We start from the raw sequence: 16,828 nt of genomic DNA, 5'->3' as shown, positions 1-16,828 counted from the left end.
GGGGTGACAGAGTGGACCCTCATTCTGACCATGGGAGGAATAGCTGCTAACTGATAACATGGAACAAATCCAGATCCATGTGGACAGGACGGAGAGCCTACAGCCTGCAGGCCAGACTCAGACCATGGCTTATTTGATCCAGCCAGTGATGCTCGGGGCTCCCCTGCCTCCCACATTAGTGGAACACTAGCAGTGGCCCTCTACTGCTTGGGGGAGGGAGCCCCAAGCCTCGCAGTCCAGATCAAGGTGAGACACAGGCCGAATCCAGCCTATGGGCTCTGCCTTGCACGGGGGAGGAAGTGACTCAGTGTGCTGCTGCTTCCCCTCCCACCTGGCTGCGGGGAACACCAAGACAGGGAAGTGCTCGCTTGCAGGTTCCAATCCCCATCATTCCCACCGGCAGGGAATCAGGACCAATGGGGGTGGCAGGGGACAGTACCTGCAAGCAGAGTGATGCAGAGCTGCCTCTGCCTCCCCCAGTGGCTGTGCCAGGTAGGCACCCCAAGCCTCTGTCCCTTCCTGCACCCGTCTTCCCTCCCCAACCTCAACCCCCATCCTACTCCTGCACCCTACTTACTGCCAAGATCCTGCACCCTCCATCTCTACCGGCTCCCCTGCAGACCATTTCCATGTGCTGGGTCCCTCATTTTTTGGCCCCAGCCCAGAGCCTTGGGTTCATAGAAACTGTGCGCACACACTGTGCCCAAGTATCTCCTGGCATGCCTGAATTAGCCAGCATTTTAAATGGTCCCTTTGAAAATTTGGCTGTTAGTGCCTGCCTGCCTGAAATTTCCTGTACTCAACCAAAAAATCTAGGGCTGGTCTGAGAGCTCATGTATCTCTTCCGGTGTCCTATTGAGTGGATTACTTTTTAATGGGGAAAATCAACACAGTGCCAACCATCCATTCTCCTGGAAATCTATTACTGATCTATACACTGCCACCATGATATAAGGGATGCCATTCTTCAGAGGCCTGGAGGTGGCTGGCTCACTGACTAGCCCTGCCTGCTGCACCTGACAAAGAGTGGAACCTAAGAGGGCAGCAGAGAATGGAGAGCAGAAATCACACCACTGCAGAAAACTGGGAGGCCACAGGTGGTTCCAATAGAGCTATTCCAGAGGCGAGACTGGAGGCCGTTAGTGCTGAGACTCAGATGTAAGAGGCAGGAAGTCTTGTTAATGGAGTTAAAGACAGAGGTGGGAAAGAGACTGCATTGCTTGCACAGACTGAGGGAAAAATTTGCAAGAATCCCGGTTACATTAGGTTAAGGCTTAAATAAAGCAGCTACCCCCTGCTGAAAACAGCTTCACTTGAGAAAGCCCATGCGGAGTTAGCCCAAGCGGGTGAGCTGACTCAGACAAGAACAAATCTTGATCTGATAGCAGGAGGGTGTGATAGGTTAGGCCTAATCCAGTTATAGTACTTCAGATACTGACATGTAATCAGGGTCTCTGAATAATTCCTAGCAATTAAAAGCCTGAATGAAAACCCCACTTTGGAAAGAGCCATAATCATGGTGTGTTGTTGCTAAGGTTGATATCTGAGAGCAGACTCTGCATGTAGAGAAATGATTAGAGTGAGAGGCAGAACCTGTGACAACGTTCCAATTTCCCCCAGACCAGCTCTAGGACTGTTAGTGCTTGTTCACCTGTCGACTCTCCTTAATTCTTTGGTGCTTGTGCGGTTGTTTGTACTCCATGAAAATCAGTGAAGGTGCTGAATTAATGGGGGGATTCATTTGAAGTTCTCGCAGTGCAAGGGAACTGAAACTCGTGTGTTTTCTCTCTGCTGTTGGTATATTTTTCCATCCACCCGGCCTCTCAGCATCAGCTAGCACTTGGCAATTTGTAAATGAAGAGAGATTTGCAGAAATAAATGCACTTTGCCTACTACATGCAAAACACATACATGATACAGAGATGGGTGCGCTAGAAGACACTCTCAATCTTTTGTGTTTGGGTATAAGGTAAGTACAATTTATAAATTCCTGGGCCATTATTGTTCTGCTCTGTATTTGGTCTTTATCCACACTGCCATACCTCTTGAATTGTACTACTTCTCTTGGTGGCAATGGACCAAAATCTCCCTTGGAGTAATTCCATTGCTTTAAACAGAGTTGCGTCACGGATTAAATCTAGGTCATTGTTTGTAATGACAAGTCTACCATGGGATGTTATGAGTGTATATTATATGTATTGTGGTAGCCCCCCAGTCAAGGATCAGGTCCCTATTTTCTTAGGCACTGTGTACACAGTACACAAAGATGATCCCTGCTCCGAGGACCTTGCAGCCTTTCCATTGGTTTGCCATCTGTAGGTTGTGCACTCAAACTAGACTGTAAATCCTTGAAAGCAAACAAGTCTTTCTTTATGGCTAATGCCCCTTATTAGCAGTTACAAAAAATAATATTGTAAGCAGGCATCAGCAAGCAGCTGACAAACACATTTCAAATTGTTATTTCTTTGGTGATCTTCCACATTCTTCCATCTCTAAAATTAGGTAGCTACCGTACTGGCAGTGTTACAGACTCAACACCACAGGAAGCAACAAGCAGCAATTCTCCCAACCATTCTTTGAAGAACAGCACAGATTGAGATAGCCTGAAGACCAGCACAGCCACATCCAAGTGCATTTATCAAATGTACCTTATTGTGTCTAATTAGTATCATAGGTTTTGACTTAAGGCAGCCACAGAGCATTCAAAAGCTGAAGTAGCACTAATGGTCTGTCATTCAAAAACCAAGAAACCGACCAAGTTAAGGTGTCTCTGCCTGTATTTAAACAGCCCCAGTGTGCCCGAGAGTAGATGAGCGCTAAGTGATGTTTCACAGCTTATCAGAGAGGTAGCCGTGTTAGTCTGTATCATCAAGAAGAACCAGAAGTCCTGTGGTACCTTATAGACTGAGATATTTTGGAGCATAAGCTTTGGTGGGCAAAGACCTGCTTCATCTGACCAAAGCTTATGCTCCAAAATACCTGTTAGTTTATAAGGTGCCCCAGGATGACTTCTTGGTTTCACAGCTTGGATATCAAGTAGAACAGCACAATGCAGGATCAGATCCTAAATATATAAACTGAATTTAATAATTTTGCTTGCTTAAGTTAGCATTATCTCAGCATGAAAATAGCAGAGGTTTCAGAACAATGGATAACATTTATGAATATGAAACATTTGTTAGTCTTGAAAGTGCCACTGAACTTCCTGTTGGCTTTGCTGAAACAGATTAGCATAGCTAGCCCTCTGAAACCTGTCAAACGCAAAATAGATGTTACTGAAGTGGGCTGAGAAGAAAATGTACAAATACTTGGACTTTGGAAGGAGTAAGCTGATATTATTTGGTAGGAAGCTGAAATCATCCTCCAGTGGGTGTGTTTCTAGTGGGTTCCACAGGGATTCTTGCCCCCACTATTTAACATTAGGGAACATACATTCACAATTTCTAAAGTTTGCAGATGACGCAAAAATTGGGGTTGTGGAAAATGATGAAGAGGGTGGGTCCCTGACACACAGTGAGCTGGACTGCTTGATAAACTGGGCTCAAGCAAACTGTTCATTTCAATGTGGCTATGTTTAAATATACCCATCCAGCAACAAAGCATGTAGGCCATATAGACAGGATGAAGGATTCTGTCCTGAGAAGCAAAGATTATGAAAAAAGATCTTGGAATCATGGTGCATAATCAACAAAACAAACTCCCCATGTGAGGCCAAAGTAGGAATGTAATGCTGGGTGCAAGAACAGGGGAATCTTGTGTGTGGATAAAGAGGTTATTTTACCTCTGTATTTGGCACTGATGTGCTTGCTGCTGGAGTGGTGCATCCTGTTGAAGGAGGATGTTGCTAAATTCGAGAGGTCCATAGAAAAGCCACGAGAATGACGGAAGGATCAGAGTACTTGCCTTATAGCGATAGACTCTATAGCATGGCAACTTCTACAACACTGGCCATTTTTAAATGAAGACTGGATGTTTTTCTAAAAGAGATGATGCAGGGGAAGTTCTGTGGCCTGTTTTATACCAGAGGTCACATTAGCTGGTTACAATGGTCCCTTTTGGACAATTAAACTATTTACAATTAATTTAATGGAATGACTGATTTTCACTATCTTAAATTCTGGCCCTTTACTTTCAATGCAGTAAATATAGCAAACTATCAGTTTCATGAAACAGCAAACAAATTCTAAAGTGGCATTTTAATGAAATACAACATAACCACTTTTATTTTCTATCTCGTACGTAATTACAAGAAAATAACAATAATGAATGATATGTCAGTTCTATGTAAGCAATGGAAGTGCTCCGATACACTGACGAAAAGTGTTATTCAAGAGCTAGATAGTATTTTCAAGCAGCTGTAAATAGCTACTTTGGGACAGCATAGCTACAAAAATTTTATCCAGATTCCTCCCACCTTTTTGATGGTGTTAGTGGTGGTGAAGAGAATTAAACCACAGACCCCCAAAGAATTTGCACTTGTTAGTTCTTTCTTTAATAAAGCAGGTTAGAGATTCTTTCAGAGTGAAGATACAAATTTCCACAACTAACTGAATAGCCAGTCAAAATATGGTGACTGCCCTTCTGCATTAAGGTATGACTGACATTACATGCACAAGACTTGAAACAGTCATATGATACAGACATGAGATACAGTACAATAAGCCTCAAAAAGGCCCAGGTATATTTTTAAAGTCCTACATTCGTACTTATCTGTAATTTACAATGCATATTATTTTCTATTTGATTACTGTTATCCATGAACATTATGAGCATGTCATCTTTGGAAGAAAGAATAATCCTGTATTTTAACATTGTAATTTCTTCCTTGGTACATTTGTAACATAAGGCAAGATAGGGTGATTATCTGTCATTTTCTCCAAACTATAGCTGTTCGGCTTAAGTTATAAAAGTCTAATGACATCTGCCGTATGATCAAAAAGCAGCCACAAACGGTATTTGGAATGTGAAAGGACAAGGTATAACATGAAAGTAGATTCATCTAATGGGATTCACTCAAATCTCATTTGTATAAATGTCTCTCTACTGCAAAGGATTTCTTCAAATCCCATGGTACTGTAGACTTTCAAGCCAAGAGATTCACTATTATAGACTTGTGAGTTAAAAAATGATACTTTTAGCTTTGCTTAAAAATGTGATATTAATGACATAACCAGCCATTTTAAAAAATAAGAGAACTGTACAAATCACATTCTTTTATGGCACTGAGACCGTTCAAGAGAATGACAATGTGATCCCTGGAGTAAATGGACAGAAAAGAAAAGGATGCTTAAAAAAATCATAAATCTTATGTTTTTCCTCTGCCACAATGCTGGCATGTCTGCAGGTTCTTCTTTATGATATACAGTATTTCTTATTTCTCTGGGTCTCCATAACGCTTTCTCCATTTTTAAATGTGCACTTCCTCGGCAGATTCACCTTTGTGTCACAATCAGCAGTGACTCTAGCTGAAGGGGTAAGGCTAGAAAAGCTCGCAGGAATTAAATTAACAACTGTTTAATACTCTGATGTTCACACAAGCTCAGGGATACAATATAAGATGCACACAAGCTAAATCCTGAACTGTCTTTATGAGAAGGTGTACAAGTGAGCAGGCTAGAATTAAACCAACATAACTTCTGAAAGACATTATGCATTTAAGATCTTTCAGCAAAACAAACTGCTGTCTTGACTGCTGTACATCAACCTATCACAGACACAACACTAAACTTGCTCATAACAGTCTAGTATTTCTTCATTTTACAAGGCACAAATAATAATAGAAAAATATTTTGTAGATTTTGAATGTGTAAGTTTGTTGCAGCTACCCTACTATGTGATGATTATCTCTTTATTTCAGTCTTTAACATAAGACCTTGTAAGATACAACTCCATCATACCACATTACCTTACTTTGAAATACTGTATTTCACTTGTTACAATTATTAATTAACCTGCAAGTATGTACCATTTATTAATAACATAACATTTGCAACTGTATGTGTCCTGTAAAATAAAAACATATAAACATGGAGGGGTTTTGTTGTTGTACACACAGTAATTCAGGGGCCATTCTTTTTATAAGCATATTTCCTCAGAACTGCTGAACAAATAGGCTTCTATTCATTAATAATTTATTTTTGTGACTTCCAAAAGCTTAAGAATTATTATGGAATGCAAAAAGAATCACATCATTAGTTTAAAAAAATACACATACTAGCAGATGCACTGCATATTTCATGGGAGTGAGATTTCCTTTTCAGATTAGAAATAAATTATAGAGTTAATTAGAATCTTGACCTCACTAAATCACTGCCTTTTTCTTGACTGACAATGGGGAAGATCTTATCATCTTTGCATACAGAGAATAGATGGTTAGTATCAATGTGATATAAAGTGCTTTTAATTATGAGTGCCTCTGGCATCTTTTCTTCCTTCCTTGGTTAAGTGTTAGCTGGAAGTGTTTTAATTCAGTCTGCTCAGATCTAATATTTTGAGACAGTTAAATTCCCCTAGCAAGACATGCTAAACTCAGTAAACTATAATTCTTCCTAGAGAAAATGAAATTAGTCAATATACAGTTAGAGATAAGAGGTATACTTCGACCTCAGAGGTGAAACAGATAGTAGACAAAAGTAGTAAGATTCTGTTGTTGAGATTCCCATCCATCTCTCCATTAAATTATGAATCTCTTTTAGGCATAGAAGTCACCACACAGATTCTTCTGACAGAAGAAAAGGAATCTCATATCCGATGGAATTCGGGACTTCTGGGGAGCAAGAGACTATGGTTCTAATCAAATAAATGGGGATAACTCTAAGTCACATTTCAACGGGAATTATTTCTTAAAACTGTAACAGAATTGTCATGAAGGACAACTACAGCACTGACAGCATGAACGCACTCGATTCTTATGCACAAAAGAGGCTGTACAGTTCTTGAAACGTCTACAGAAACAGATTCCAAAGGAACACTGTTCCAACACACAAACTTCACGCTATCTCACTTAGAAATGTAAGTCGTCTTTTAACTAGTAGAGATTTGAATTTCTGGGTGCTTTAAAGGTGTTATTTTAGATATAATTAGGTGTTTTCCTATCTCTCAAGTGCTCCTCTTATCTTTCACAGTTTCTCTCTGAGTCAGAAGTTTCTGATATCAGACTCCAACAATATAGATACCAGCTGCTGAACCAGTGTGTGATATGAAGGATGCTCTGCATCTCTTTGATTAGCATCCCCTTATTTTCTACCCATAATCTCTAGTGAAATAATTCCCTTCCCAGCCAGCATAAACCTAACCTGGTATGTTGGAAAAAGTAAATGAAGAAATTGTTGTTTTGTCTCCTGCCCTCTGCATACCCATTTCAATATATGCCGCAGGTTATTCTATCTGGTGAGAAACTAAGTAAACAGTAGTATAGTTCTAGAAGCTACTAAGATAACCCTACAGCCAGCAGTAGTTGCACAATAAAGCCAGATACTACTGCTGCTGTTAAGGAAATCATTACCAAATGTTTACATTCTTTGGAGGGCTGCAATGTATTGCCTGTACCAAATTTGTGCTAGGACCTATTGTTAGGCTTTTACAAGCTGAAGTCAATTACCTTTATGCACCTTCTGAGTCAGTTATACAGCCCTGTGGAATCAAAAGTTATTTCAGCTGAGGTTTAGGAAGTGACCTCACAAGCTCTCCAGGGGGGGCTGACAATAGTGAAGGCTTTAGATGTCCAAGGGGCTGACAATACTGAAGTCAGAATCCTTGCTATTATTGCTATCATCATCATCATCATCATCAGTGCTCGAACTCAGGTTACTAGAAGAGGATGACATGGAGCCCATGAGTGGGTCAGAAAAGACCAAAGAGGAACAAGACGGAGTTTCATTCTTTGCTGCTGCTTCCTTGTGTAAATGAAGTAACTGCTCATGCTCAGAGACAACACTTTTACTTCCCTCTTCTTCTTTGGAAACCAGGATGTAGTCATCAGTGCTTCTGGTCTCTGAATTCCTGCTTGTTTCAGCTGTTGCCTGTGAGACAATAGCAGGAAAATGACTTAGCTTAGACTAAGTGGCACAACTAAAAATCACATCTTTTATTTAAAACTCTCAGTTATGCCCATCAGCATGATACTGGACATAAAAAGAATAAACAGTTGCTGCCAACAGCTGACATAACTCCAAGCCAGAGTGGTCATTATAATCCTCCGCACACTGACTGGACAAATACCCTTGGGTCTTGAGATGCACAAACAGTTAAATTCAGAGTATACAAATATCTTAACCTTCAGTCTTGGGGAGAAACAGCAAGAGGAATCTGATTGATTGCAAATGTGGCAGAAGGGCAGAGGAGGGAAAGATTAGGTTTATTAACTAACCAAACAGCAATAGCTAAAAATACTTTCTTTGCATTACTTGGCATGAGATATAAAGTTGAAAATAAAAACACATAATCAGGTACTGGAGCTTGTACTGATGCTAAAGTACAACTCTCTCTCACATTACAGCAGTTCCCTATAGTTTTGCATAACCAGGTGGTTTCAGTTTAGGATCTTAGTTATATTCTAGTGCTAACAATTTCTGGAAATCAGAATCATAGTGACTTTCTGTATTGGGTAATGAGACCTTTTGGTTTATACAGGTTGAACCTCCCTAGTCTGGCACTCTTCATCTGGCAACATCCATAATCTGGCATGATTTTAGTTAGCTGGACTAAATCTTATCTGTTTCCCCATGGTCCAATTAAGTTTGTTTTCAGCCACCAGTCTTGGCTCTCAGTGTTCTGTGCTGTTATTTAGCTGTAATTTACCCTTAAAAGTTTTCTAAGAGCCCTGTAAACTGTGGAAGAGTTGGTAATGTGCTAGACAATAGTGACCATCTGTGGTCTGGCAAATTCTCTCATTTGGCACAGGTCAGGTCCTGAAGGTGCCAGATGACAGAGGTTCAACTGGTATTGAAAAGTTTGATTCAGAACATTTTGCAGAGGAAAGACCTCTTCAGGTCAAAAATTAGAAACTCTATTAAGGTGAGAGGTTCAATCTGTAGAAGTTAGTGTAAAATGAATTTTGCCAAAGTAATCTGAATCTCCATGTATCCTGTAGAGTGGCTTTTTCACCAGACTTTCAGATCACTTGGAACAACTGCAGCCCCTCAAGGTGTCCACAATTTGAATCTTGAGAATCAATGGCATACCTGGCACTGATACCTGGCACAGCAGAATTTTTCATAAGCAAATTTGTAATCTGTTCTCTTGAATGGATGTCAGAATATTTTCCCTTTTGTCCTTAAGAAACGGATTCATACACATTCTCATAGAGGAAGCAGTTTGTTCACTTACTAGAGATGGCGGCTGGAAGCCTAGTCAATTTCAAACAGCTGCCACTGAGTGAGAATACAAGGGCAAACAGTCTGACCTGGAAACAAAAAAGCAGTCTTGTAGCACTTTAAAAACTAACAACATGATTTATTAGGTGATGAGCTTTTGTGGGACAGACCCACTTCTTCAGATCATAGCCATACCTCAGGAAGTGGGTCTGTCCCACAAAAGCTCATCACCTAATAAATTTCGTTGTTAGTCTTTAAAATGCTACATGACTGCTTTTTTGTTTTGACAGACTACAGACTAACACGGCTATCTCTCAAGTCTGATGTGGGATAAGCGGCGACTCCCTGTTAGCCTGAGGTGAGATGATGTTGATTCCAATTTGCTAAATTCACAGTAACTAAAGAGTGAGAAAAAAAGAGGACGGTTCTTGACGCTTACTTAAGGCTCGAATAGGCTATGATGTGCTAAGTAGGGGCAATTCCCTCAATAATGATTTTTCAGGCAAAGTTATACTTCCCAGTATAATGCAACGTTAGGGTCAGAGAGATGAGAAGGTTTGATGAGGGCTGGGGAGGACGAATAAAAATGAAGGTTATGGAAGAGCATGAATGAGAGACAGATTAGTAATACAGTATTTAAAATTATGTGCATCATTAAGGTATTAGTGTTCCATAACTTGCCTTTAGGTACCCTATGGGCTCCTGCCAAATTTATTTTACTGCAGGTACTGTTGATAACCATTTTCCATTCTCTCTCTTATTCATTATACAGGAGTACTCCCAAAAGTTTTCAATCCATCAATGGTTTGGGAGGACTGAAGTGCAGAAGAAGCTTATGCTACTGGATATCATGTAAGTAGTTGTATAAATTATTAAAATTTATTATTAAAAATTAACAAAAAAAAGAGATCAGCTGAAGGATGAAATCCAGCTAAGAAAAAATTGTGATTCAGTACCCCAAGAACAAAGGAAAGTTTGTATTAAAGGGGTCTCAGCGACAGTTCCACTTGTTTAGAGGAACTATTAAACATTCTAATTTTATTATAGATTGATAGATATTTTATATAAATAAATTACCTACTTTAATACACATTGAAATATCTCATATTCAATGTAGCAATAAAAATGACACACATCACAAGCAATAACTATCTATTATATGAATTAATGGATCTAAAAACCGACTTTAGCCAAATACTGTTGCTAATCTTTACATGTAGAGACCCCTTTAAAAATAATAACAGAGAGGGAGCCGTGCTAGTCTATATACTATCAAAACAAAAAAACAGTCAAGTAGCATTTTACAGACTAACAAAATAATTTATTAGGTGAGCTTTCATTGGACAGACCCACTTCTTCAGACCATTGCCATACCAGAACAGACTCAATACTTAAGACACAGAGAACCAAAACCAGTAATATAGGTTGACAAATAAGGGAAAAATTATCAAGGTGAGCAAATCAGAGAGCAGAGGGGCGGGAGGAGGGGGAGTCAAGAATTATATTGAGCCAAGTATTCAAAAGAGCCCCTATAATGTCCCAGAAAATTTGCATCCCAGTTCAAACCACGTGTTAATGTGTCCAATTTGAATATGAAAGAGAGTTCAGCAGTTTCTCTTTTCAAAGCAGACTGAAAATTTTTCTTCAATAAGACCCAAACTCTTAAGTCATTAGCAGAATGACCCACTCCATTAAAATGTAGACTAACTGGTTTGTGCATCAGGAATATTTTGATGTCTGTTTTATACCCATTAACTCTTTCTCCGAGAGAGTTTCAAGTCTGTCCAATATTGTCAGGAATGTTTTGATGTCTGTTTTGTGCCCATTAACTCTTTGTCTGCAAGAGTTTGAAGTCTGTCCCCCGCCCACCCCTCTGCTCTGCCTTAAATATTGAGTCTGTTCTGGTATGGCTATGGTCTGAAGAAGTGGGTCTGTCCCACGAAAGCTCACCTAATAAATTATTTTGTTAGCCTTTAAAGTGCTACTTGACTGCTTTTTTGTTTTAAAATAATGTAATCAATAATTTGTATTCCTTTAACTGACCTTTATTAATATAACCAAACTGAGTAAATTCACTTCAAGAGTTCTAAAAACTTTTTAGTAAGTTCGTAATATACTTAAAACTGACAGGTAGTAAATTTCCTATTCCTATTATGAATTTAAAAATCTGTTTTCATGACTTCAAGTAGTTACAAGCAGATCTAATTTACAGACTGCACTATTGAAATACCTTTTGTATGGTGAAACATATTCTTTAGTTACTGTTTTTTGTTTAATATGATCTCTTTGAATTACAGTACACTCTTTCATATCTAGCAGCCCCAGAACAGGGAAGTTGCTGGATATTCAAATAGTCTGGATAACAGAGAGGGATACCTAGCAATGCAGAACATTAAAGAAAAGCAAGATTAGCTATTCAGAAACAAACATGTATGAAGAATACTTTATTCACCAACAACAGTAGTACTGTACACTGTATACTTATACTGTATTTGCTGTATTTATTTGTATTTACTTTCATTATACTGTACTTATGGAAAACATAACTAAAATTTACTTAAAGTGAAAATGCTGCTTAGTTGAGTGTTCTGGATAATAGAATGCCATATATGAAAGAGTTTACTGTACCATCTTTATCCTATGTCAGTCAATCAGCTATCATATCTAAGGCTCTGAGAACACAATGTACAAGAATGGCTTTGCTTCAGAAATTAATCAGATCTACTGCTTGATTCCATGGACATCTATCACACACTATTACAAAGGGCCACGTTAAGGTCTTCTATTGAAGATCTGACAGCCTCCTTTTTTCTTTTCCATCAGTAATATAAGCTATTTTGAACACCCTTAGTTGACATAATCCACTTTTCCTCCTTTCCCGGTGCTTTTCGGAAGTGCATGATACCCAGATACACAGTTAATTATGAGCAATGAGTGTATTTTCTAATTCCAGTATGAGGGCATCATATTAACTAACAGGGACTTCCTAGCCTTCTTGTCTAAGATGGCTGCTACCTTTGAAGACCAAAGGCATTACTTAGTAACACACTTGCAAACTGGTTACTGGAGCCAGACATCTTGAAGACATCTGTAAGGCAAACAGGAACAAACACTGCCTTAGCTAGTTTTACTGCAGTTTCCTAACTTCTGAAAAGAGCTGTTTCCTGGTTAGGCAACCCCCCCCGACCCCATCTTATAATAAAGGCAAGGGGAAAAAAGCATTATATCTCAACTTCTTTCTGTTATGGTTCTTCAATTTTTGGGCCCTTAAACCTGGGTTAGTAGAAGTATGCTTCATATGGCGTATGCACATTTCGTTCAATATGATATAAAGGGCTTGGCCTAAATAAGGTCCTGAGTTTGGGACACACTATTATTCTGATGCTGATATTTCCAGAGGTAAAATGCGTCTCCCCACTCCTTGCTTTGCCTTTTTCTCTTTCAGGAAACTCAAACTGACATGAACCATGTTTTCTTCCATCTGCCACCACTTCTGAGTAAATGAAAAAAGACAGAAATATATTTCCAGTAGCTTTTGAAAGTTAACAACCTTTCACCTGGTGCCAGATGGCTTCGCCAAACATTTTTTCCTGATGAATATCAGTTGCTAGCATCAATCTTATTTCAATTGCTTACATTCTATGCACAAGCTAAAGCTAACAACAAAAGTACATTTTAAATAAGGCCAGAAGAACGGCAGCAGCTCATTTTGTCTCCTTCTTGGACTATTTAAAAGAAAAGATAATGTATTAATTATACAGTACTTAGCAATGCCAAGATTTCTCTTTATTAGTGTGACCATTCATCCTGTTTTAGCTGGGACCGTCCCTTTTTGTAGCTCCCTGGAGAGTGTGCTGACTTCTTTTTTTTTTTTTTAAAAACAGGCTAATTGTCCCATATGTTGCAAATCAGGGACCCAAATTTTAAAGAGACAGCTCTTGAAGCAGCAGGGGCTGCTGTTTAAAGAGTTAGCTGGAAAGGCTGGAGGAGGCGGGCGGGCTCTTTAAACAGATTTTCTAAACATACTGTTGCCAGCAGCCTTGAGGGCAATGTGAGGTGGGGTAGAGGAGGAGCGAGGGGGTCAGGCTGCTGTGAACTCTTTGCTCACACTGCTGGACAAAGACAGAGGAGGCCGTGTCTCAGACATCGCCCCACCCCCCAAAGACCACTAGAAGGTAAAGGAATTGGAGTAGGGAGGGCAGGGCCATGGTGGGAAACAGGAGTCAGCCACTTGGGGTAAAAGGTGGACAGGTGCTGGGGAGGAGGGGTTGCCCATAGTTTGGTAACCCACAGGCAGCAGCAAAGAGGCAGGTCTCTGGAGTATAGGGCAGCTTGACCCAGGCCAGGGGTTAGATGGGGGATCCTGGGTTTGGAGGAGTCCTATGAAGGGTGGGGGGACAGGGCTCAGAAGGGAACAGAGACAGGAAGAAGGGCACAAAGAAGGTGAATCATGGAGGAGGGCTGGTAGGGCTGGATTAATTCTTCTGGGGGCCAGGACTATTAGATTTTGTAGGGCCCCCTAGGATTTGGGGTGAGCACAAAAATAATGGGTTCAGAATATGGTGGGGGAGGCTCCAGGCTGGGACAGAAGCTGGGGTGTGAGATGGGGTGAAGGTGCTCCAGCTGGGAGTGTAAGCTCTGAGACAGAGCATGGGATAAAGGGTTTGGGCTACCTCAGGAGGGGGCTCAAGGCTGGGGCCCAGGGGCTTGGAGCGTGGGAGGGGGATCAGCTTGTCCCACTAATGGATAGGGGGCAAAGGGGTAAGTGCCTGGGACCCCAGGCAAATTAAAAGGGAGACCCAGACCCTCTTCCGTTGCTTAGGCAGGTGGAGAGGCTAACCCCCTGCTCCATTCTTTCTGCCTGTCCCTTCCCTCAAAGGCCAGAGCCACGGCCCTCCCCCACCCTTTGAGAGGAGGTGGGAAAAGGTGAGATGATGGGAGAAATAGGGTGGAGGGAGGGAGTATGGCTGCCCCACTTTGCACAGGTCTTAATGGTTTAGAAGAGAACAAATTTTTTTACCGCATAATTCTTTTGGAGTTTTGTAGCTGTCTGAAACTGATTTTTTTTTAAAAATATCCTGTATTATTCTATGAATTGGTACAGGGTAAATTAAAAACTAGAAGAACTTTACCATAGATCCTGTTTGTTTGTTTGTTTGTTTGACTTTTCAGTTAGAGTTGGATTCCCAGATAAGCAATTTCCATCAAGCTTTAGCATTTGTTTGGGGAGGATTATTTGAACCATTAGGCTGTAGCCCTTATCTTAATTTGGCTCTGCTCTGAGGAATGGGGGAGCTAGCTAGGCCAGGACTGCGAGCAGGGGAGGAAAGCGTGGCCTAAAGGCAGTAACTAGGAAACAAACAGGTGACATAATTCATCTGTTGTAAATCCACTGACTCCAGTGAAATTTAGATGGGGTAGGGGGTGGGGTTTAAATTGGCCTAATAGGTTTCATTCTCTTTTTATACTGCTGCAAAAGTATCAAACAGTTTACATTGTTCCAGAACCCAGCCCCAGGGCTCCTCCTGGCTCCCAGCCTCCTGCCCCCTATCTCTGAGTCCTGCCATCCTGCACACACATCCAGCCCTGATTTCTAGCAGCTCACTCACATATCCCAGCCCTCCCCCATACTCCTGCAGCTCTGACTCCTGCACTTCTCTGTCACTAGCAGCCCACGCTCTGGAGGACAGCAAGATGAGGACAATGCAGGGTCTTCTACAGAGCAACAGCCACTTAATTGTAGCTATATATTTTCTAATTTTTAGCTAATTTTGTTATAATAATGCAGTACGTTGTTTAAATGACTATTCAGTCAACTGAATGTTATACTGAGTGTTTGTACTGCATAGTTCTAATGGATTGCCATTGAACTCACTTAACTGCAAGCAATTTTAGCAGGTGTCCCATATTTCACATAGGGAAATATCATTTCCATACTCTTTATCAACTGAATTGCTATTGAACATTAAAGCTGCACATTTTAATACGAGGCTTTTTCTTATTCTAGTGCAGTGCAGATTTAAAAATGGAACATTAAAAAAAGTCCTTATATGTGTAATTCTTTACAGAATGTGAATTGTTGGGTCAATGTGCCACTATGACCAAATAGACAGAATATATATAGTAGAGTGGTATAAACAAAAATATCTAGTGCTTATATAACATTTTTTATATTTCTACTGCAAAATGCCTTCTTTACAAAGTATCGGAGGGGTAGTCGTGTTAGTCTGGATCTGTAACAGCAACGAAGGGTCCTGTGGCACCTTATAGACTAACAGAAAAGTTTTGAGCATGAGCTTTCATGAACACAGACTCACTTCGTCTGTGCTCACGAAAGCTCATGCTCAAAACTTTTCTGTTGGTCTATAAGGTGCCACAGGACACTTCTTTACAAAGGAGGTCAATAGTATTACTCCCATTTTACACCTGGGATAACTGAGGTATGTGGTGGGACGTAAATTTCTCTTTTGATTAATTAAATGACAAGTAGCCAGTGCCTTAAAGAAAATCCTCACTGAAAGACTGAGCCAGACTTCAATCTCATTTACAATATTACAAATCGGTAGTAACACCAATGAACTCCACTGAGTAATAATAGTGTGAGATTATTGTAGATGAGAGGAGATTGGGCTCTGGAATAAAAACATGATTTTTACAGAACAGATTCAGCAGCCATAAAAGGCCATACTAAATAAACACACTACAATAATTACACATTATAGCAGGAAGGAAAAAAACCCCACAAATACAGCAACATTTATTTTGGTGGAAATACAGGGCTTTTTATTTATTTTTTTTTTGGAATGCCACAGAATGTTACTCCAGCACTGCCATTTTTTTCCCTTGGCACTGCTATTTTTAAAAAGGCAGGCAAGCAGAGCAGTTCTTAGCCACGTGTCTCTTTAAAGAGCCATTTGTAGCTCCTGCCATTGCCATGGCTGCTCTCTTTCACCTCCCTGCTGTGCTGAAAGAAGACTCAATGTAATCAGTTGCCGGAGGGCTGGGGAGAGCCACGCTGCCACAGTGAAAAGGGGACAGATCAGTGAAAGAGCAGCACATGGAGCTCTGAGTCCTGGGGAAGGTGGGTGAATCCTGGGTTTGGGGGACTGGTTTGGAGCTGTGGGGGATGGGGGTTTAAGCTGAGTGGGGGCAGGAGGCAGCGATTTGGGGCTGCCGTAGGGGGTTAAGTTGTCTGGAGGCAGGAAGGGGGCTGTTTGGGGGAGTTAAACCTTCTTGGAGCAGGAGGGGATGGTTTGGGTCTGCAGTGGGGGTGGTGGTATGTTGGGGCTTGAGTTCCGGCACCTTTCTTTTCCTAGAAATAAAAGCACTGTGGAAATATATTAACTAGGAAGGAAACTAAAGCAACACAACATATTCTAAATAATTAATGATTACAAGTTTTTTGACTTTCTGCTGTATTCAGAAAATGTTTCCATCTTGACCTGGAAATATCACTGTAGCACATATTACCCTCATTAAGACTAAAAAGCTGGAATGTAGTCTTGTGTGGGGAA

General features: G+C 40.6%; 1 protein-coding gene across 1 annotated transcript in view; it reads right to left on the bottom strand.

Annotated features, from left to right (window-relative positions):
• Positions 1-4,195: 4,195 nt before the first annotated feature.
• The window catches only part of TBC1D5 (TBC1 domain family member 5), a 560,176-nt gene continuing 547,543 nt past the window's right edge, over positions 4,196-16,828 (bottom strand). Inside the window, exon 26 of the mRNA XM_074984496.1 lies at positions 4,196-8,021. Within this exon, the coding sequence (XP_074840597.1) occupies positions 7,716-8,021 (306 nt within the window). The 3' untranslated portion in view covers positions 4,196-7,715. The remainder of the gene's footprint in view (positions 8,022-16,828) is intronic.

This window comes from Carettochelys insculpta, chromosome 2 (genome assembly GCF_033958435.1).
Source record: "Carettochelys insculpta isolate YL-2023 chromosome 2, ASM3395843v1, whole genome shotgun sequence".
Lineage (NCBI taxonomy): Eukaryota > Metazoa > Chordata > Testudines > Carettochelyidae > Carettochelys > Carettochelys insculpta.
This window is presented reverse-complemented; position numbering and strand designations above follow the sequence as displayed.